This window comes from Colletotrichum karsti (assembly GCF_011947395.1).
Source record: "Colletotrichum karsti strain CkLH20 chromosome Unknown Scaffold68, whole genome shotgun sequence".
In the NCBI taxonomy this organism is placed as follows: domain Eukaryota; kingdom Fungi; phylum Ascomycota; class Sordariomycetes; order Glomerellales; family Glomerellaceae; genus Colletotrichum; species Colletotrichum karsti.
The window spans coordinates 1-22,466 of NW_024065968.1; the positions used below are offsets into that span (position 1 = coordinate 1).

A 22,466-nucleotide genomic window follows, 5' to 3' on the forward strand; every position below is an offset into this window, starting at 1 on the left:
TTACCTACTTTATAATATTAAAGGAACTTAATAAATAATAGATTAGATAGTCTAAATTCCTCTTAGAATTCAATTTTAAGATTATCTACTAAAAAGGTAAGGAAAATAGAAGAGCAGATGCTCTCAGCAGAAGACCAGACTATAAAGTCTAGGTCCCTAAGGAAACCTAAGTTATCCTCAAGAAAGATAAGGAAGGAGACCTTATGCCAGCAGCCAGACTCTTAATAATGGCTAGAAGAGATAATACCAGCATAACTGGAAGGATATCTCCTAAAGCTATTAGGGAAATATACTCTATACCTATATATAGCTACTAAGGCGTAACTAAGATATAGAAACGCATTAGATAACACTATAATAAAACGGCTATATAATAAGAAGTATCTTTAGTAATTAGGGACTATAAGGTTTATATAAAAAGCAAACCTAGTTAATATTAGCCTTATAGTAAGATATAGCTACTCCTAGTGCTATAAACTATATAGGAATCTATCTCATTAGACTTTATCACTAAATTACTTAAGTCCTAAGAACTAATAACTAAGGTCTACTATAATAGTATTCTAGTTATTATTAATAGACTTATAAAGTATTTATACTTTATCCTATATATAGAGTCTAGCACTATAGAAGACCTCACCTATAAGTTTCTATAGATAATTATTAGCTAATATGGAACGCTAAAGGAAATTATATCTAATAGAGATAAGTTATTTACTTCTAAGTTTTAGAGATCCCTAATCTTATAGCTTAGATCTAATTACAAAATATCTACTACTTTTTATCTATAAACTAATAGCTAGATAGAATAAATCAATTAGATTATAGAAACCTATCTATACTACTATATTAACTACTAGTAAGATAACTAGGTGTAATTACTACCTATAGCCTAGTTTGCCTATAATAGCGCAGTAGGAGAAAGTATAAAAGAATTACTATTCTATCTAAACTATAGATTTAACCTAATAGCCTATAGAGAACCATAATAAGGCCTAGTAGCTCTAAAAGCTATAGTAGATATTAATAAACTTAAGGAAATCTAGTAAGAGCTACCTAGAGAACTTAAATTTATATATAAATAAATGCGTAAATATACTAACACCTTAAGAGTTAAGGGACTAACTCTATAGGAGGGAGATAGTATATACCTTCTCTACTAAAATATTAAGATAAAACGACTAAATAATAAGTTAGACTTTAAGAAACTTAGACCTTTTAAGATTATAAAGAAGGTATTTAATATTAACTTTAAACTTATACTACTAGATACTATAAAGTGTTATCTAGTCTTTTATATTTCACTTCTCAAAAAAGCACTAGTAGGTTCACATATAGAAGACTATATCATTATAGAACCACTAGAACTAGAATATAAAGTCAAATAAATTATTAACTACTATAAAAACAATAGAAATATAGAATACCTCATTAAATAGAAGGGGTATAGATATAAAGATAACTCATAGGAACCCATTAAAAACCTCTAGTACTCCTAGCAGCTGCTATAGGAGTATCACTAAGTAAGGGACCTAAGTCTATAAACTCCTCCCTAATCCTAAACTTAGTCTAGGAAGGGTCGTTCTTAACACCTCTAGCCTAAAGATCCTCTATAATATATTGCTTATAGGTATCTAATATAGGAAGAACGTTATTAGCCTCCTTAAGTTCCTATATCCCCTAAGTAAACGTCTCTATATAACGCTCCTTAATTAACTTCTAAGTTATATAAATATAAGCTAAACGACTAGCTATATTAGCTACCTCTAATTATACCTAAGTAAGCTTCTTATAGAGCGCTAATAGAGCATTACTAACTTACTCCTCCTTTTCCTCCCACTCTTAATGCTAGTTACTAAGACGCTTTACTATAATAAGTTAGAAGTAGCCTATAAAGAAAGATATAATAGGACTTATAGCTTAACGTAATAACTAGTCTATTATAAGGACGCTTTAAATTCTTATACCTATAATAGACCTTAGAACCCTCTGCTATATAATAAGGACGCTTTGCCTAGAAATAGTAAGTATAGGGTATAACGTTAGAAGAACTAAAGTACTTAAATACGTTATTATAAGTAGAATAAAGAATAGATTTTAAATCTTTTAATTTTTAAATATAACCTAATATAATATTAATATTATAGAGATTAGGAAGTATAATTAATGCCTCCCTAACCTAGGAGATACTACCTACTTATATTAGTCTAAGGGACTAGACCTTTAAAGAGGGGACTTAATATTATAACCTATTAGGTATAACTAATAAAGGACGCCCTATTAGGATACTAGGCGGTTATAATAACACATTTATATATAGGATCACGGGAACACATAAGGATCCCTTAGGAATGGAAGAACTATAGTATAGGTCATATAATAATAAGATAAGAGATTAAATCTATATAATTAAGATATAGCATCCATATTCTAGAAAGATAGAAGCCATATACCAAGGATACGGGAGCCGTACAGGGCATGTATGGCACCCAGCAGTAGGACTACCCAGGACCTATATATAGGATAGACTTAAGTCTGCTTAAGGACAAACTTCTATAGCTCTTTAGTAATTAACTTATAATTATTACTTATAATACTTTTAGTTATACCTAAGTGATAATTACTCTATAACTCTTATTAAGGCCTTAACTAATTACTAAGACCTTTAAAGACCTATAATTACTCAATTAGACCTATAGAATAACTTAATACTATTTATAGTTCTTAATCCCTAACTTACTACTAATACAAACCCACTATCAGTTAGCTGGCCGTAACACCAATCCTCCAAGCTAACGCTGTTCCAATCCACTACGCTAAAGGCCCCAGTAGCCTATAGGGCCCCAACAGCTGAAGATTCCGCACTCTGCAAACCCAGTGTTGCTTCACAATTCTCCTCCTCAACCTCCTCTATACGCTAAAGACCTAACTAGATTAAGTCTATAGCCTTATAATTAATTTCCTTTTAATAATAATAAAGGCGCTATATCTTAGTTATAAGAGCGAGCTGCTCTTCCTCTAGCCTATTAAGTTTGTTATCTACTTTAACCTTTTGTTTTTAAACCTAGATTAGTAATAACGCTAAAGGACTATAGATATTATAAGATTTCTTCTAGCCTATATAATAGGAATAACGTAATAAATTAACCTCTAATATAATATAATTAACCCCTAAGGCAGTATATAAGGAATAAGGAAAAGGTATCTTATATCTAAAAAGGGAGACTAGTTAACTTAGCTCCTTATAGGCAATAGGATTTTTTAATTTTAATTTTTAAATGCAACCTAATATAGTATTAGCATTATAAGGAAATTAGGAAGCATAATTAATAACTCCCTAACCTAGGAGATACTACCTACTTATATTAGTCTTAGGGATAAGACCATCTAAGGGGAGACCTAATGTTACAACCCGTTAGGCATACTTAGTAGAGAAAAAGCCCCATAAGGATAACTAGGCGGCTAGAACGTCACATTTATATATAGGATCATAGGAATAGAAAGGACTCACCTTAGAACGGAAGAACTATAGAATAAGTTATGTAACCTCAGCTAATGAGATAAGAGTTAATAGAGTTGGTGGCCAACTCTAGCGACTCTTAAGTATATTAATTAAGATAAAGTCAATAGAGTTAATAGTTAACTCCTATAACTTTAAGGTAGAGGTATAGAGGAACGGCTTAGGACTTATATATAGGATGGACTTAAGCCTGGCTTAAGGATAGACTTCTATAGCTCTTTAGTAATTAACTTTATAACTACCCTCACTAGTACTTTTAGCTATACCTAAGTAATAACTACTCTATAACTCTTATTAAGGCCTTAACTAATTACTAAGACCTTTAAAGACCTATAATTACTTAAATAGCCCTATAGAACGACTTAATACTATTTATAGTTTTTAATCCCTAACTTACTGCTAACACAAACCCACTATTAGTTAGCTGGCCGTAACAATAAATAAGTTAAAATAAATAAAATAGTAATAAATAGTCTTATAAAAGTAATACTAATATAAAAATAAAGTTAATTTATTATATAATTAAGTATAATTAATATTAAGTCTTTAATAACTAATAATATAATATTAGCCTTACTAAATAATATTAGTCTTATTAAGAAGTTTAGCTATCAAATTAGTTAACTCTTTCTATTTAACTTTATTATTAAATATCTTAATAACCCTATTACTTTTATAGTTAGTAAATATATTATTTAAACTACTTTAATTTATTCTTTTTAATAGTTAAAAGTCTATTTATAAAAGTTACTTTCTTTTTAAGTTATTTAATAAACTATTATTTTAAATTTAAATATCTTAATTTATTTTATAAATTAAGTTATTAATTAATTTATATTACTATTCTTTTTAATTACTATTTAATATTAATATTACTAACTTTACTATAATAAAATAATAAAATAAATAAAATAAAAAAAAAAAAAAACCCTATTAAAATACTTTTAATATTATACCTAGCTTTAAGAATAATAATATAGATTATTAATAGAGATATCTAAACTTAAAGTCTAATAGAGTAATAAAAAAACTTATTAACTCTATAATATATAAGTTATATATATTTTATAAGCTATAATTTTTATTTAAACTTTAATATTAATAATAAGATTTAAACTTAAAACGTTAAAGAGAAGCTTATTAAGCTTTTATATTTAACTATATATAGTTAATATAGTTAGCTAAACTATTATACTATATACTTTAAAATCTCTAAATATAAGAGGATTTTAATAAGAGTTTTAGAGGTAATTAAAGCTATAAGGGTATCTTATTATTATTATATAATATTATTTATTATAATAGGGAGTTATTATTTTATTTTATATAGCTATTAAGGTCTATTTTATATATTTAGAACTTATAATATTAATATTATAAGATCTAAAGGGGTATATTAAACTTTATACTATTTAACTAATATAAGTACTAATTTAATAAATCTACTTATAGATTCCTATCTAAATATAGCTTATTTATATTAGGTATATATACCCTCCTTTTTTCTAGTGCTTAAGCTAATTTAGCCCCTTTTAGCTAGTTATATATTAATTAATATTTAATATACTATATTGCTAGCTATAACTATTGCTTAATAAGGACCTTACTATTCCTATCTCACTCTCACTTAATAACTCACTCTTAAGTCTCACAATACAACCACATACACGACAACTCAGTTCCGAACAGACCAAGTCCCAATATTTCTGTGAGATTATCGTCAAAACGCCCGAGTAGCCTTCGTCAACCATGGCCGTAAAAGCCCTCATCTCCACTCTCGAGGATGAAATCCTTGATCCCGAAGAAGGTACGCTCAAACTCACCTCACCACCAGAGATAGAAAACTCACAAGATCTCGCCCCAGAAACATTCTTCCTCTTCTCCCACGACATGCCCTCCTCGAACCTGGGCTTCATCGACCCCAAAGCGACGACCCTCTCCCTCACCCTCGCAGACCGGGACTTCACGATCCACCAGTCGCCCACGGTCCTGTCATCGACACGCGCGGGCGGCACGACCGGCGCCGGTAAGTCTATCAAGACCTCACATCTCATCCGCGACCTTCTCTCCCCGGACAGACCGAGGAAAAAGCGCACCTTCAATCAACCCAAATACAAGAGTTACACCCATGCTAACTCCCACTCCCAAAAAAAACAGTCCTCTGGAAGATAACACCCCTCTTCGCCACATACCTCTCCTCCCCAACATCCCCCTTCACCCAAATCTTCACCCCGTCCTCCACCATTCTAGAACTAGGCTGCGGCATATCGCCCTTGACAGCCCTCCTCCTCGCCCCGCGCGTGTCCCGCTACATCCTGACGGACCAGCCCTACGTCTCGCGCATGATCCACCAGAACCTCGAAGCAAACCCCCTGCCGTCATCATCATCCTCGTCAAAACAATCCTCCTCCTCACGCCGGCGAAAAGGCGGAGGAGGAACCACCGGCAGTAGTAGCAATGCAGCAGGCAGTGGCAGTGGCAGTGGCGGCACGATCGAGTTCCGCTCCCTGGACTGGGAACTCGACACCCCGACCCCGGACCTCACGGGCTCCCCCTCGGCCCGCAGCTTCGACGCCGTCGTCTGCTGCGACTGCATCTACAACGAGGCCCTGGTCGACCCCCTCGTCTCCACGACGGCCGACCTCGCTCGTCTCCGCCTCCGCGCCGCCCAGGAGGACCTAGAGGAGGCGGGTGCGGAGCCGGAGCGGTCCGAGCCGTGCCTCTGCATCGTCGCCCAGCAGCTGCGCAGCCCCGACGTCTTTGAGGAGTGGGCCAAGGCGTTCCACGAGCGGTTCCGCGTCTGGCGCGTCCCCGACGACTTGCTGCCGGAGGGGCTCAGGATCGAGTCCGGGTTTGTGGTGCACGTGGGGATCTTGAGGGAGGCTGGGTACGAGATCTAGATGTGCGTGTAGATGTGCGTGTGTGAGGGGTGAGTCACGGCGGTTTGAGCAAGACAGATGTTTGTTGCTTGGAACGGCGCAAAAAAAGGCGATAGCTCGTTTTGTGCTGCGCATCTACCATACATCTGATAAAAAAACAACTTTTGGGCTTGTTATAAAAAGCCACGTGACCAATCCCGTTAGTTTGATTTCCCAATCGCCGCCAGCATATGAATATGCTCAAAAAGCCAAAGTACCCATCGTATCGTAGACACGTTACTTGCAAATTTAAACTCCACATGACCCATCCCTTATCGTTTTTGTTCTTTTCTTTACTTTATTTTGTTTCTTACCACTCGAGAGGCTCGGTCTTGGTCTCGCCGCGGTTCGTCTTGGGGACGGGCACCGCCTTGGCGTAGAGCTGGCCGGTCTTGGGATTCCTCCTGAGGTAGTTGGTGCCGTCGAGCCAGGGGGTGGTCTGGGACATGCGGCGCTCGTAGTCGGTGATCTTATCGTTGAGCTGCATGGTGAGGCCGATGTCGTCGAGGCCGTTGATGAGGCAGTGCTTGCGGAACTCCTCGACGTCGAAGCTGGCGAGGGTGTTGCCGTCGGCGTCCTTGATGAGCTGGTTCGGCAGGTCGATCTCGACCTCCTTGCCGGCGCGGGCCTCGTCGGCGATTCTCTCGAGCTTGGCCTGGTCGGGGATGACGATGGGCAGCATGCCGTTCTTGAAGGTGTTGTTGAAGAAGATGTCGGCGAACGAGGGCGCGAGGACGCACCGGATGCCGAAGTCGTTCAGCGCCCAGGGGGCGTGCTCTCTGGAGCTGCCGCAGCCGAAGTTGGGGCCGGTGACGACGAGGATCTTGGCGCTGCGGTAGGGCTCGTTGTTGAGGACGAACTTGGAGTTCTCGGAACCGTCCTCGTTGAAGCGGAGGGCGTGGAAGAGAGCCGTGCCGAGACCGGTGCGCTTGATGGTCTTCAAGAACTGCTTGGGGATGATGGCGTCGGTGTCGACGTTGGACATCTCCAAGGGAGCGGCGATACCCTTCAGGTTGGTGAACTTGGGGAGACCGGCGGAGCTTCCTGCAGAGGCGGCGGCCGTGGTGTTGGTGTGGGGCTCGTTGTCCTCGGGCTGGTCGGCGATGGCGTCCTTGTCGGAGTCGCTCTCCTGCACCCGCTCGTCGACGTGAGGCTCGACAGGGGTGATGGCCGCCTCGATGTGAGGGCTGGCCTTGTAAGAAGACAGTTTCCTGACGTCGGCGAGCTTGCCAACGATACCGGCGGCGGCAGCCATGACGGGGGACATGAGATGCGTCCGGCTGCCGGCACCCTGGCGACCCTCGAAGTTTCTGTTGCTGGTTGACGCGCATCTCTCCTTGGGGGCGAGGATATCGGGGTTCATGCCCAAGCACATACTGCAACCGGCCTCGCGCCACTCGAAGCCGGCATCGGTGAAGATCTTGTCGAGACCCTCGGCCTCGGCCTGGGTCTTCACGAGACCGGAACCGGGCACGACCATGGCGCGCTTGATGTTGGCGGCGATCTTCTTGCCCTTGACGACGTGGGCAGCGGCGCGCAGATCCTCAATACGCGAGTTTGTGCAAGAGCCGATGAAGACCTTGTCGACGGGGATGTCCTCCATGGGGGTACCGGCGGTCAGGCCCATGTACTCGAGCATGCGGCGACCGGCGGCCTTCTTGGCCTCGGTGGAGAAGGTCTCGGGGTCGGGGACGGTGCCGGTGATAGGGATGACGTCCTCGGGACTGGTACCCCAGGTGATGGTGGGGATGATGTCCTTGGCGTCAATGAAGACGTCGATGTCGTACTTGGCGTCGGGGTCGGACTGGAGGGCCTTCCAGTACTTGGTGGCCTTGTGCCACTCGTCGGAGTTGTACTTGGGAGCGAGGGGGCGGTTCTTGAGGTACTCGAAGGTGATCTCATCAGGGGCGACCATTCCGGCTCTCGCGCCACCCTCGATGGACATGTTGCAGATGGACATGCGGGCCTCCATGCTGAGGCTGCGGATGACGGAACCGCAGAACTCAATAACAGCACCGGTTCCGCCGGCAGTACCGATCTTGCCAATGGCGTGGAGGACGACGTCCTTGGAGCTGACGCCGGGGGACAGCTCACCGTCGACCTGTATCCTCATGTTCTTGCTCCTCTTGGTGATCAAGCACTGGGTGGCCAGGACGTGCTCGACCTCACTGGTACCAATACCGAAAGCGAGGGCACCGAAGGCGCCGTGGGTGGAGGTGTGACTGTCACCGCAGACGACGGTCGTGCCGGGGAGGGTGAAGCCCTGCTCGGGGCCGATAACGTGGACGATACCCTGGCGCTTGTCGCCGAGGCCGAAGTATGTAAGGCCGAAGTCCTTGACGTTCTCCTCGAGGGTGACGCACTGGACGCGGGAGTCCTCCTCTTCAATGAAGGAGCCAATGTCCTTCATGGCTTTCCGTGACGAGGTGGGGACATTCTGTCGACGGGCGGGTCAGCGACTTGGAAATCCGAATCGGTTTTCGCATCAATTCAAACTTACGTGGTCCGTCGTCGCCAGAGTGCAGTCGGGACGGCGCACTTTGCGGCCGGCATTCTTGAGACCCTCGAAAGCTTGCTGCAGGCTTTGTTAGCGAGCTGCGATGGTGGGGTCGATCTACCGACGTCATCCGAGACGCAGGGAATCGGGGCAAAAAGTTCAACGTACAGGAGAGGTGACCTCGTGAACAAGATGTCTGTCTGCAACACCACCATCGTTAGCGACTGTCACTTAGAAATACAAAGGACCGAGATTGCGGTCTTGCTCACCAATGTACAGCAGGACAGTGCCGTCGAGCTTCTCATCTACGACGTGGGCCTGGAGGACCTTGTCGTAGAGAGTCTGCGGGGTACCTTCGGCAACAGGCATTGTGTGCAACTCGAACGGGAAAAGCGAAGTCCAAAAGCAAGCAGCGTCCTCACGGTAAGCGGACGCGGGTGGGTGTATCTCCTTCCGGGCTCTCTCAGTTCAGAAGGGTGGTGGTGATGATGGTGAGTGTGAGCAGGTCTGGTTGCGTTCTCTCTGAAGCAAAGTTGACCAGAGTCAAAGTCGTGAGAAGTAGGGCGCCGAGAAAGGAGAAAGGGGAGAAGAGTAAGAAAAAATCCTGTGTCGGAGGGAAGTGGTAGGATGTGGGGGAACAGCAGCTCAATATGTATCTGCCGGACCGGGAGGCCTTCACCCCTTCACTCAGACTGCTACTGAATCAACAACCTGAAAAAAAGATACGAGAGAATACGCCCCGCGCAGTGACAAAAGTGCCCGTAACATCAGGTACCTTTCCTAACGAAACAAAATTGGCCTTTGCAGAAAGCTCATGGGCAGGCAGGGCAGAATCGGTTCCGATCATCGGAGGCGCCAGCTCCAGCCAGAGGCGGGTCCGGTCGCCGGAACGCGGGGTACAGCGCCCTGATTTGCAAATCGACGTCGCGGATTGGCCCGCTGCCGCCAGGTGCCCCTGCCCCGAGGGGTCCGCTCAGAACCTTCCAAACGCTGCCATCACGCCCCTCTGTATGAGTCTTCAACCGGCAACTCAGTCTCCAGAGACGGTCTCGTCAAATTGATCCATCGGTGTAAGGTCCGGGGGCCCTCTCTTTTTTCATCAATTTTTCTCACGGCTCGAGCCACTGCTTGACTACGAGACCGCACGTGAGCCCTCACGAGCCCGCAATCTGACGAGTAATATGGGCTGCTATGGGCTCAGTTCCGCCGAAAACAGCAACTTCTTCAATTCCCATGTGTCCGACTTTGTACCTTTGAATTGGGGCCGACCCAGCTGCGCCCCCGTTTACATCCGTTGTTTGCCGTCCGCGTTTTGCCGTTGTTGCGTTCCATTGGTATCATTGAAATCTTTCAATCTTGCACAACTTCTGATCCCGGCAGTTGCGAGAACAGGAGGCTGGCTGGTACCTGACCAAGTTGCCAAGGTACACACAGAGACAGCTCAGCAGTGCCACGCGTATTGACAATCCCATCTCACAAATGGATGCAACATCCGGCGTCCGTCGCTTACTCCATGATGACGCTGCAGAACCGCATAACCACATCTCCAAGGCCTAGATTGGCGCCGGCCGACTTGCTGAGACGGACGCCAGTCATCATCGACCACTCGCAAACCCCAACTCACCGCATCGGCCGCGGCTCCTGCGGTGATCCCAACACTCGTCCCAAGCTAAACCGGAGCTGAGGTACAAAACTCGACACCTAGACCCGATATGCCGGCCAGATCATGCACCTCGCACTTCCCAGCGCCCGTTCTGCCATGCACAACACTGATTCAATCAACCATCATGCCACATATGAATACTTCTATCATTAATCTACCTCAACGCTACTGGCTAGCCATACGACTTCCCTATCCCTTTGCATGCCTGTACAGCTTGCTACCCCACACGAGCTCAAACAGCGGCCGTCAGTCTCGTATCATTCATGGTTGACACTGCGCTTTCGGCCTCGCCTTATCACCCGCTCCCTCTCCCCCAACCCAGCCGATGTGCGGCGTGGCAGGGCCGTACTGCCAACCCGGTCCCTACTGCGCCGATCGGCCGTTGGTCGGGCTCCAACGCCAAGCATTCCTCCACAACCTCCCTTTTTCGTCATCGCCGCAGCGGCCGGCTGTCAGGAACCGAGAATCGCAATCAAACATCCCCAACCCTCTCAAACCCCCAGAATCGTTTGCATCAACTGCGTCGCCCAGGCTATTCCCCGTGACACCCGTATTGCTACTGCCAATAACATGAAACTGCCGATCAACGCGAGGAAGACCACCAAGAGGTCCCACCAGGTCGACTTATTGGTGTTAAGTCGCTGCCTCAGAGGCGATGTCGGATCAAAGCATGGCGATATGATTTCCCAGTACAACTGGGCCGAAATGATCGCGAGCTGCTTGCCTCGAATGGCGTATCTTTGCATCGTGTTATTCGGCTCTTCTCTTCTCAAATGACTTTCGATGGCGCCGTCTTCGGAGCCGTTGGCCTGCGGGTTTGTCGAGGCTTTGGAGCCAGTCTTCAACATGGCTAGATCGGCTACACTGGGTTGTTTCGTCAGCTTGAGAGTATTGCAGAGCCCTCTCTGATTGGAGCTGCCCTGCCCTTCCCGATTGAGGTTGTCTGGTTTCTTCTGATTGGCTTTGCTCAACCCCTTCTCCTTGACACCACTTTGCTGTCTCTGATTTGAGCCGCTCTGCTTTGGGTGTGTGAGGTTGGCGGGCATCTCTTGTTTGATGCTGGCTTGTTGTTCCTGCCTTCTCTGGTCGAAACTCCCCGCCTCTCTCAGTTCGATGTTGTCCTGTTGCACCTGTGGGAAGTCGTTCTTCTGGGCTATGGGGAGTAAGCTTCCACTCATCATGTACTCCGGTTTCGCAGGTTGCATACTGTTGCTCCCAAGCACTGCTCCGCTCACATTGGGGTCGCCTCGCATCTCTACCCAGACTGACTTGGCATGCCTGAGAACTTCCGAAATCGCCCCCTCTGGCTTCTTCCCTTTCCAAATTACTTTGCTCTCGTTGGCTGCTCTCAGCGTGCGGAGACCATTCTGCAACCTCTTTCTGGGTACGCCATTGGGAGGCAGGTCCTTTAGACTGAGACGCCTGGCCGTTCCCTCCCCATGCTTGTTCATGGGATACTCGTTTCTCGGAGTTTCCGCCGTCCTGTTGTCCGAATCGACCACTGCGATTTTGGCTGCCTCCAGGGGCATGATTTGGTTGAGGGCGAGATGATTGGCTCCCTGCCATCCGCTCGGGGGTGATGTAGACGTGGACGTGAGTGATGTGACAGAGCTCTCCGCCAACTCCTCCCGAGCGTTCTCCCTGAGATCGGAACTGTTGACAGGCAATCTCTGCACCACCTCTTGGGTCGCAGCCTCTGGGGGTTCCTGTCCCAAAATTGCTTTTTTCTTTCCCAGCGCCTGGTTGCGCCGCTGGACCACGGGTTGGTAACGGACCAACGATACCGGGCTGTTTTCTCTCAACGCCGATACTGGGCTGCTTGTTCGGCAAAGAGCCGATGTTGTTGGGCTGTTTTTTCCCGGTCTCAGAGTTGGGCTGCCGAATCGGCTGTGAAGTAGCTTGAACGGGCTGCCTCTTTTCACCTCCGTGGGTTGCTTGCTGGATAGGTAGCGGGCCGACTGTGTTGGGCTGCTTTTTATCGAGGTTAGTATTGGACTGACGACCTGGCAACGGTGCGGCATCTTTCGGCTGTCCTCTGTTCCTGTCAATGTCATTGTTGGGCCGTCCAGCTGGCAGTTTTCCAGGGTCGATGGGCTTCCTTCTTTCAAGAGAGGCTTCTGGCTTTCGAGTTGGCATGGGCTCGACGCCGGGCTTTCTTCTTTCAGGGAAAATTTCCGGTTTTCGAGTTGGCTTGGAATTTGTGTTGGCTTGTCGAAGTGATAGTGAACTGACTTCATTGATACTCCTTCTGTCGATGTCGACATCTGATCGTCGCATCGCAGACTTAAGTGTCGGTGCGTCTCTATGCTCCATCTTCCGCTGTCTTGGCTCTCGAGGGGCTCCTGACATTGGCTCGACATACCAGGACTTTGGTCGGATCCAGTAGTGGTGGTGATGGGTATGAGAGCAGCGTCGGCCGTCTTGCTCCTGGCCGTCACCCGACTTGGATCGGTGCACGCTGGGATACCTTCTTGATTCGACACCCCGCAGGCTGCCATCTCTTCCTTTAAGCCCTGCATCGCCCGAGCTGATTCGTGCTCGATTAGTCCTATGCGGTTCTCCATCAGATCCCGGACGGAGCACGTAGCCCTCTCTTTCTCTGTCAACGGCTTTATGTTTGCTGGATGAATTTGGTATATCGACCATAACTTTGACCGGGCGGAAGTCACTGAAGCTTCTCTGTCGGGAGACAGGGCTGGTTTCTTCATCTTCAAATCGGACAGATTTGCTTCGGGCTTGTGACCCTGTCCTCCTGCCGGTGTTCTGGGGATACGGAGGACCTGGAGGCTGAGTTCGGGAGCTTTCTTCTGCTTGAACGCTTCCAGGGAATCCGGTCTTTTCGTATTGCGTGTCTCTGATCCCGGGCAAGGGAGGTAATGGGCGTGTGTATCTGTCGTCTTGGCCTCGGGGAAGTTGTTGTTGGTGTTGTTTTCCAGCTGTTGGGTTACCGGAGTCCCGCTCCTGTGGTCGATCGGCAGCTGATGTGGTTGGTCGAGAAGATGCAAGAGATTGTGTTCTTGCGAATCGTTCTTTCCTGCGCTCAATGGCCCCATCTGGTTGGAAACGTCCAGGAGTGCTTGCTCGTCTCCCGGGTTGGATTCCTCCAGGGGCCGCATGCCTAAAAAAGACTCTTCATGTGCGGGTTGGCTGAGAACCGGCGGTCCCGTATCGGCAAGGGAAGTTATAGGTCTCGAATAGGGTGAAGGGGGTGTGATATGCAGCTGCGGCTCCCTTGATCTGTCATTTTCCGGTGGAACCAAATAATCAGGATGATGCTGTAGGTCTGTAAGCTTGCCTTCGCCGCCGAAAGAAGTGTCGTCGTTCCATGGTTCTCTGACACCAAGAGATAGGGATCCGGTTCGGTTTGGGTGCGGGCTATGTACGATTGTGTCTGATGAACCGGCCACGTGGTTGTCGACTATTACATGGCTTGGCAGATGAGACTTGGGGCCCGAGGCACCGGATTCAGGTGCATGGGTTTCTTCGACTCTTTGTGGTTTAGGAGATGACCGAGCATCTTGAGCACCGGACCCTGTGGTCTTATCAGTAACTGCAACGGAAGAACAAAGGTATCGAGGGTGTTATTTGAAAGTACGACAGGCTCGAGCAGATTTCAAAGAGGCTTGAGAGGGAGTTCCCTACCGTGGTTGGACATCGTCGCTACTGACTGTGCAATGGGACTGAGATTTGGCTCTTGCGCCGATGACCACTGTCCGTGATTCCGCCTCTAATGGACTTGGCGCTGGGCGTTGCGAATGGCCTCTTTTTCTCGATCCTTTTCGGCAAATCTTTCCTTCTCTCGGTCTAAGAGACTCTTCGTCTCTTGCTGGGTCAGAACCGCAGCCCCTCTGCGGGCATTTACTGGCTTTCGTTTAGCCTTTTGAAGCGACTTCTGATCAAGAGTCCAGGTGGCGGAGCTACTGGTAGAGGGTGTAAGGACATCCAACTCTCCAGTCTCGGGGTTGAAACCTGTGACGCCGAGAAAGTCGCCGCTTTTTTTGAGCAGTCTTCTTTGCGAGTGAACCAGTCGACGCTCCTCGACGCTCTTTTCCTGTCGGATGGTCCTCGTTATGGTTTCCGACTTGTTGCCAGTTTCCCGACGAGACTCGACGGATACCTCCTTGCGGTGAGACTCCGATTTTGCCGTGTTTGGCTTAGGGACGAGGTCGAAACCCTTATCGACTTGGGGCGAACTGCGGTGAGAACGACGAGTCTCAGTCTTGGTCTTTCTCTTCTCGAGGGTCTCCTAGTATCCCAGGCCTCGAAGGGTGCCCCCTTTCTCTGCGCGATAGCTCGGCAACAGGCTCAACAGTCGAGAAGTGAAAGTCGGCTTCGTGACTGAATCTTCCGATCCTCTTTTGCCAGTCCGTTGGGGGAAAACACGAAACGAGGGCTTCTGTAGCTGCTGTTCGCCGTCCGTCGGGGCGGAGTTGACTGACATCTTTGTGCTGGCAATGCTGTGGGATAACAATGCTACAGGTTAAAAAGTAAACAAACAATATTGGTTTCCCGAGAACCATCAAACAAGTCACCGGGAGTGTCCTGCAAGGAAGTTGTCAAGCCATGTGCTCGAGCCAGGCTGGAGATGGGATATCCTTGGTTCGGAAGGAGGCAGGGACCGGGCATCCAGAAGCAAGGTGCTTGAACATTACTGGCTCCGGATCACGAAGCCAATGGCTGTTTCCTCTACCTAAACTAAACATCTACCTTGCTGCCAAAGGCCTGGATTGGAAGGGGCTTTTGAATTGCTCCAACTCTTTCCTTTGAGCACCGACTCAATGCCTTTCTCTAACATTCGCTATTATTATGGGACATAACTTTCAAGAAAACAAAGTGAATGTTCCATCACTACTTTCTCCGTCACCTTGTTCAGAAACAAAGCATCATAGACAATACATTATCTTATAACTTCAGAAGAAAATAAAAACTGGGTGAAGGACCTTCTCTCTCTCTATCCAGCATCCCTACCCCATTATTCACCCACAATCCTTCGCAAACACTAAGAAATCAACTCCTACCGTACTCAATTACACAAGATGTTTACCCGATTCGGAGATCTGCCCGTCGAGGTTCGCCTCCAAATCTGGAGGCTATCCATGCCAATAGAGGACGAGCAAGAGATCTGCGTCATGCCCCGGGACCTGTTGCCTCGCGACCAGGATATCGACCGTGATATACTTCCGTTCCTCCGCTACACCAGTCATCTGGCGGTGTACACCGCGTTCCCCGTCCTCATGCACGTCTGTAATGAATCTCGCGCCTTCGTCAAGGACTCCAAGCGAAGCGGCGTAAACTTCAAAAACGTCCCAGATGGCAGAGGCAGCTTCTTCCCCGTCCCATCTCGCAAGTTTCGCCCCGACCTGGACATTCTCTACCTGCCTCCGTTCGCCTACCACGACGACAACACGAACCTGGTGGCACTTTACAACATCATCCAGAAGCCGGATGTCAAGGACTTCCTGGCGAGACTGCGCTACGTCGCAGTGGCGCACAGCGAGATCCCCGACTTCGTCGCCCATCACATCATCGAGCACTGCTACAGCCTGCAGAACCTTTCGATCGTCTTCGCCCACACCGCTCAGCAGGGAAACTGGGATCACATGTTCGAAGCTCCCGGCGGACGATGCAAACTCCAGGCCCTGGCGGAGAATCCCGAGGAGAACACGCTCTCGCCCTGGCAGCAGCAGGTCTCATTCGAGGAGCTCGAGTCTCCGTCGCCGGGGCAGCAGTTCCTGGCCGAGTACTGCGCCAAGCTGAACGAGGCCGGGGAGGAGGCGTTCCCTAAGATCTACAGGAACGGTCCGGAGGAGTACCTGGGCGACCAGTGGGATCACCACTTCAACTATTTCATGGGCTTCAGCATCCAAGCAGTCACTTTCATAGAGTACACCGGTGACGGCTGGGCCGAGAAGTGTGGCAACAGAATGTATCGACTGGATGAGACGTGGTATGAAGCCGCGGGTTTTGACCACAATGGACAGCCTCTTTAAAAGCTACAGCGAGAAACGGAACGTCTTCTTGGGGCCAGCACCTTGAGCGAGGAGGGATATAAGCTCACTAGAGTCTTCATCGTCCCCAGTCGCCTGGGGGACATTGGTGGCTTGGATGTCGTCTTTGAATACAACAAAGGTCTCGTACGGACGACGGAAAACAAACGGACAGATTTTATACAGCCGGATACACCACGGGCGGGAAAAGATACCATGGATGAGGGATGACACCAAACAATGTGTGCTCTAGTCTTGGGCTACGGATGTAAGATTTACAAGAGCGGTGAGGCATAGCTCCTTGAATCAATTGTTTCAATATGTATTTCTTGTATGATAAAATGGTAGCAGCACATAATGGCTTCCATATTACTTCGGGCGGCGACGAACTCATCTCCCCAGTCGAGGGGAAGTCAAATATAAGATCCGTTCGACATTGAATCCTGCACGGCAAGGGTCGGAGCGAAGTTTAAATAGTAAAGTCAAGGCCTAACAAGGTGGGTTTCGATATGCGAGGCGACGGCAGGAAGATGACAATCTTCTCCTGTACCTCCAGTTGGAGGTGCTCATTGTCGAGTTGCGTGTCACCCTTCTCACACATCGGCATTTTCAGCTACAACACCATACACCCACCCACCCTCTCGAAAAACTCATCGCAGGCGAGCGTATACATGTTTCGTATAAACCCAAGACGATACCAAGAAGACTTGACGCCGAGCACTCGAGACTATTCATCGCAGCGTAATTCATGATGATCCAGGTAATCGGATCTGACCTAGCGCATGCCGTGGACATCAAACGCCTCGAGAACTATTCATGCCTCGCTACTATCGGAGAGGATGCTCATCGGTCTAAAGCCTATTATGCATCTGTATGTCGTCGACTCCAAGATGACAAGTCTGAAGCAGAGCTTTTATAGTAGTTCAAACACCGCCGTTCATCTGGATAGCCAAAGGAACTTCAATTCATCCGAGGGTTGCACCTCGTTCACGCGAGCATATATATCTGTCACTTAAATCTGACACTCTGACACTTATATTCCTACTACGGCCTTAGGTGCTGGCGGCAGCTGTGATGCAGACTCGAGATTCGCAAAGAGTAAACCGATCGATATACGGAGCAGCTTGGCTTCGCATCAGAACCAAGGCGGCCATGAGAAAGATGAGGAGGACGATGGTGATGTATAAACATAAAGCGAAACAGACCAGAAGCAATGCCAAACACAGGAGTGAGTTATAGTTCGACCGCCGCTATTCCGTTGGATCGCCAAACTGAGACTCTGGCTCACACGGTTATGGCAGCTCTTGAGCGCAGCGATGATGCCCTCCTACTGACAATGCCGAACGCAAATGCATGCCGCCAGAATGGTACTCCAGGCGACCAGTTCACTTATTTATATTTGCCTCAATGAGGCGTCGAGTCCTCTGTGCACGCCTCCCGCAGACATAAACGCTCGAAGGTCTCAATTCGAAGAGCCTATCTCCGCCATAATCACAGTCTCACATGTTATTTGCGCTGACATATATCGATCCAGGCATTGGTCACTCCGAAAAAGACCAATCTTGCCACTCATACTTAGTTTTAGCCTTGTATTAATAGTTGTAACGTGAAAGAACTCCAGCCTGGATTAACCGCCCGCCGCCCGTCCTTGACCCGAACGCCGCCATATGCTAGTGTAGATACACTTGGAAAACCAAGCAAGTGAAGAGTCCGCTGTAAGCAATTTCACCTCCGGCCGTGTAAGATATATGTCCTTCTCATCCCCTCAGCACATAATTGTCGCCCTCAGTGAAACCCAGACCATCTCGACGGGTATCGCTCTCCTTGCTGCAGACTCCTGTTTCTTTTGGCACTGGCAAACGGGTTGTACGATGCCGAGTTCGTGTTCTCGAGAGCGTCGGAGCCCGTGGATCTTCTAGTCTCAGACTGCTTAAGCGGACTTCCGACCTTCACCGGGCTCCCTCCCCTGCGCTGCTCCAACGCAGCCATCTCCCGAGAATTGCGAGGAGACATAAACGCCTGGTTGACGTCGTTGAAGCTGGTCGCCTTCTTCAGGGGAGAGTTCGCGTGGGTGAACACGCCCATGTTTCCCCCAAAGTTGGTAGAGCCAGCGTTCGCAGCTACATTCGTGGTAGAGGTCGAAGTGGATTGGTACGCAGAAGGCATGCTCTGTCGAACCGCTCGCGAACTAGGCGCTGGCGTAAAGACCTCGGAGCGGCGGTTCGGCGTGGGCGTGAACAACCGGGAAGCGAAGCTACTGGTCGGCGGGGTGTGAACCGGCTCATCCTGCTTGACATGGGGGTTGGGCGTGACCACGAATTCCTTCTTGATAACGGTAGTCGGAGTGCCGAGCTCAACAAAGGACTCTTCATCCTGGGACTCTTCGGGAGAGCACTGCGTGCCGACATCGCGGACAACGGGGTGAAGGCGCGGGCGAACGAACTTGGTGTCGTATTCGTGGAGAACCTCTCTGTGGATAATGGCAGTGTCCTTGATCTGCTGGGCGTACCGCGACTGGACGAAGAGCAACTGGACCGAGAGAATGAGCTGCAGAACGACGCAGTTGAAGACCGTAACGCTGGGACGAGGATCCAACGGCACCAGCGGGAGAAACATCATGTAAACCAGGACATGGCCGGGGCTGAACAGGCAAAAGAGCTGCAGGGAAACCGGGAGAGGATCCCAGACGCTGAGCTCCCATACATCGTGCGACTTGTCGGGATGCGCTCGCGACTCGGCCGTCTCGGGGGCCAAAAGACTTCCTAGCCTTCGGAGAGGGGAGGAGGCCGACGGGTCGGTTCTCGCCTTGACTCGCTGCGCGGAAGGTGTGTGTAGTTTATCCTCGACATTAACCTGGAACAACCGATACTGCCTCGTCCGGGTCATCGCATAAAAGGCATTGACGAGGGAGAGGCCGCCAAGTATCCAGACGAGCGGGCGAACCTGATGAGAGTACGTTAGCCTGTGCAATGCGCGAGCCGCATGTCGACTGGTAACCTACCACGAAGGTGACGAAGCTGCCAGAACCCGCGTCGTTGAATACATCGTCCTCCGCCTCCGAGGTCATGCAGTTAGCCCTAGCCAGGAGGAAGGCGAAGTTGAAGCCGAGTCCGAGCTGTGTCCCCAATGCTTTCGAGTCCCAGTCCCTCGTCTCGAGCTCCTCCGACAACCAAAGGAGGGTGTCCATCGGGTTGAGCCACGCTTTCACGCGCTCAGAGAGCGGCTTCTTCCTCACAAGGCGCGGCATCCTGTTAATTGTGCGATCGTCCTCTTGTTGGTGTTTCCGTCGAGATTGATGGATGTCGGCCTGAAAGGCGTCGAAATGGGGGGTGGTGTCGACGGCCGAAGTTGGGTTGTTTGTCGTTTGTCGCTGGAATTGTTTACAAAGAAGTTGCTGGGTCTATTGATTTTTGGAGGTTGTCCCGCCAGGCAGGAGCTACGAACAGGGGTCATCAGAATGGAAAGTACCGGGCATTGCGGTACGTGCCTGCGTCAAAGGTCACCTCATGTGGTGGAGTCTGGTCGGCATCTGTGCACCTCACCAGTGTTAGCATCTTGGGTCGCAGCAGGCAGTGCCTGGCGGCAAAGCGCTAACAGTTCCAAGGATCCGCCAGTCCCCAAGGTGGTGTCGCCTGTGGCTGCTGTCCCACGACCGCCGCCGCCGCAGCAGCGTAGGTAATCAAGGCCCAGAGCAGTACGTCAATCCACTCCCGACTCCTGGTGCAATCGCAAGCTAAGCTACTCCTCCAACCAGCATCAAGTCGCCCGCTCAGGATGGCTTCGCAAGCAGACTTCAAGGACCGGCAGTTCCTCGCCGTCATCGGCGACGAGGTAAGAAAGAACCCGGCAGTGACAGACGACTTGATTGTCAATCGTGCGTGTGTGTTTTGCTGACGGCTCTCTCATTAGGACTCGGTCACCGGCCTCCTCCTCGCTGGCATCGGGGTACGCGCGCTTTCGAAATGAAACGACGATGTTCGAAGGGTCCTTTACTGACGATGCTTCTTTCTCTTCGCAGCACGTTAGCTCGGACGCAGAGCAGGAGAAGAACTTCTTGGTGGTGGATAGCAAGACCGACACCGCTGCGATCGAGTCCGCATTCGAATCGTTCACGACGAGGAAGGATATCGGCATCGTCCTCATCAACCAGCATGTCAGTTGCATCGATACTGGGACTCGTCAAAGGAGGACTACGGCTAACTGGAGGATAGGTTGCCGACCGCATAAGACATCGAGTTGATACCTACACGGCCGCGTTCCCGACCGTTCTCGAAATCCCGTCCAAGGACCACCCGTACGACCCAGAGAAGGACAGCGTCCTGCGCAGAGTCCGCAGGCTGTTTGGCGAATAAGCAAGGACGCGGCAGCATTGGGAGGATGGACAAGGATGGGAGGAACATGGCAGCACGAGGGATAAAGAATGTCAGGTTGTGGACAGACCGTGCTGGTCTATCATGAAATAAATTGAGAGCTACCAGTCTAGCACCCGCTACCCTATGTACGTACGCATTATGCCGTCACTCCTACGCAGAAAAAGAAATCCATTCGAAACGAACAATAGCACATATGGTGGTGGAACAGTCAGGAAAAGTACACAAGCGCGATGTTCCAAGGTGCTGATGCTAAAGCCGAACCATGAAGTTGAAACCCCTCATTCAATCTGGATGCGTATCGCTACGTTGCAACTGTAAGCCATGCTCATGCTCCATAATCGTGATTCCATCGTGATGCCTATGATTACTACGTTCAGAGCTCGAGACTGAAGAAGCTCTTCTTGCTGCTGCGGGAGAAGACGACAGCGGCGGTCAAGCAGGTGATGGGCTCGTCGTTGGCGGTGTAAACGTCAGCAAAGACGGTGTACTTGCCCTGCAAACGGAATCAGCCAACAAACATCACAATCGTCCACAGAAAGGGTTGACTCACGGAGGGGATCTCGTTGGGAAGCTCGACGGACTTGGTGATGCTCAGGACGCCCTTCTCGATGGGGCACTCGAGGTCGACGTTCTCGATCTGCTCGCAGAGGTCCGCCTTGGTGCTGATAAGGCGGATGAGGCCGTACTTGACCTGGAGCAGGACGTAGGCACCCTTCTCGATGGTCTCCTTGACGGTGCCCGAAGCCTTGATGACGAGCTCCTTGCCACTGAAACGGCGTGTTAGCTGAATCGTTTCACGATGTCGGGGGGGCTGTTTGTATCGTGCGTCATCGAATTCGACGCCGAGAACAAACGGAAAAGACGTACGCCTGAGGAGGGTTAGGGGAGAGGTCGACGCTCTCGATGGAGACGACGTCCTTGCTGTGGTCCTTGTCGCAGAACTCGAGGGGCGACTCGCCGGGGACCTTTTGAGCTTCGTTCACGATGACGGACTGGTCCCTCTGGACGAGGACGCTGGCGCCAACCCCGGCGGACAGGAAGGCGACAACGGCCGTAGCGAACCTCATCGTGAATAGAGGGGTGTATAGGGTGGTTTTCGGAGGGTGAGTAGTTGAAAGGAGGCGGATTGCGATCTCTAGGTGAGCAAGGTCGACGTTAGTGATGTGCTCGGCGTGAAGTCGTCGATGTCCGAGGTTCGATGCTCTCTAGCGTAGATGGCTGGTGAGGTAAGGTAGATGGATGGAGTAGTTCCTGCAAGAGGCTGTGGTTGGCAGGTGGTGAGCAATGGGGCTGGGTTCTGGGGGAGAACGTCATGGGGACGGCCCAGGATTGCTCTGATTCGTCGCGCTGGGTGGACCTTGGTTGGGGACAAGCGCCGTTTCCCTCTCCAGCGCCCATGGCGACAACAAGGTACAAGCAGAGGGTCAGATTGCGACAGAATGTCATTTTCCATGATGACTTTTGGTGATACAGTGTATCAAGTTCCTGGATAAATAATAATGGAGGCT

General features: G+C 49.1%; 7 protein-coding genes across 7 annotated transcripts; 3 read left to right on the top strand and 4 right to left on the bottom strand.

Moving 5' to 3' along the window:
* Nucleotides 1–5,269: 5,269 nt before the first annotated feature.
* CkaCkLH20_12931 (uncharacterized protein) lies at nucleotides 5,270–6,420 on the top strand (the record flags this gene model as incomplete). Its single annotated transcript, XM_038895642.1, has 3 exons — nucleotides 5,270–5,327; nucleotides 5,385–5,546; nucleotides 5,678–6,420. The coding sequence occupies 3 exons, from the start codon at nucleotides 5,270–5,272 to the stop codon at nucleotides 6,418–6,420; spliced, it is 963 nt and encodes a 320-aa protein (XP_038738999.1).
* Nucleotides 6,421–6,748: 328 nt separating this feature from the next.
* Nucleotides 6,749–9,304, bottom strand: CkaCkLH20_12932 (3-isopropylmalate dehydratase; the record flags this gene model as incomplete). Its single annotated transcript, XM_038895643.1, has 4 exons — nucleotides 6,749–8,875; nucleotides 8,939–9,013; nucleotides 9,104–9,135; nucleotides 9,205–9,304. The coding sequence occupies 4 exons, from the start codon at nucleotides 9,302–9,304 to the stop codon at nucleotides 6,749–6,751; spliced, it is 2,334 nt and encodes a 777-aa protein (XP_038739000.1).
* A 1,785-nt stretch (nucleotides 9,305–11,089) lies between these two features.
* CkaCkLH20_12933 (uncharacterized protein) lies at nucleotides 11,090–12,127 on the bottom strand (the record flags this gene model as incomplete). The annotated part of the gene is made up of 1 exon (XM_038895644.1): nucleotides 11,090–12,127. One exon carries the CDS (start codon nucleotides 12,125–12,127, stop codon nucleotides 11,090–11,092), a length of 1,038 nt encoding a protein of 345 aa, XP_038739001.1.
* Nucleotides 12,128–15,634: 3,507 nt separating this feature from the next.
* CkaCkLH20_12934 (uncharacterized protein) lies at nucleotides 15,635–16,588 on the top strand (the record flags this gene model as incomplete). The annotated part of the gene is made up of 1 exon (XM_038895645.1): nucleotides 15,635–16,588. The coding sequence occupies one exon, from the start codon at nucleotides 15,635–15,637 to the stop codon at nucleotides 16,586–16,588; it is 954 nt and encodes a 317-aa protein (XP_038739002.1).
* A 1,782-nt stretch (nucleotides 16,589–18,370) lies between these two features.
* Nucleotides 18,371–19,832, bottom strand: CkaCkLH20_12935 (uncharacterized protein; the record flags this gene model as incomplete). Its single annotated transcript, XM_038895646.1, has 2 exons — nucleotides 18,371–19,528; nucleotides 19,587–19,832. The coding sequence occupies 2 exons, from the start codon at nucleotides 19,830–19,832 to the stop codon at nucleotides 18,371–18,373; spliced, it is 1,404 nt and encodes a 467-aa protein (XP_038739003.1).
* Nucleotides 19,833–20,359: 527 nt separating this feature from the next.
* CkaCkLH20_12936 (vacuolar ATP synthase subunit f) lies at nucleotides 20,360–20,937 on the top strand (the record flags this gene model as incomplete). The annotated part of the gene is made up of 4 exons (XM_038895647.1): nucleotides 20,360–20,416; nucleotides 20,495–20,530; nucleotides 20,604–20,738; nucleotides 20,797–20,937. 4 exons carry the CDS (start codon nucleotides 20,360–20,362, stop codon nucleotides 20,935–20,937), a joined length of 369 nt encoding a protein of 122 aa, XP_038739004.1.
* Nucleotides 20,938–21,331: 394 nt separating this feature from the next.
* On the bottom strand, nucleotides 21,332–22,025 carry CkaCkLH20_12937 (phosphatidylglycerol phosphatidylinositol transfer protein; the record flags this gene model as incomplete). The annotated part of the gene is made up of 3 exons (XM_038895648.1): nucleotides 21,332–21,451; nucleotides 21,509–21,725; nucleotides 21,826–22,025. 3 exons carry the CDS (start codon nucleotides 22,023–22,025, stop codon nucleotides 21,332–21,334), a joined length of 537 nt encoding a protein of 178 aa, XP_038739005.1.
* Nucleotides 22,026–22,466: the final 441 nt, after the last annotated feature.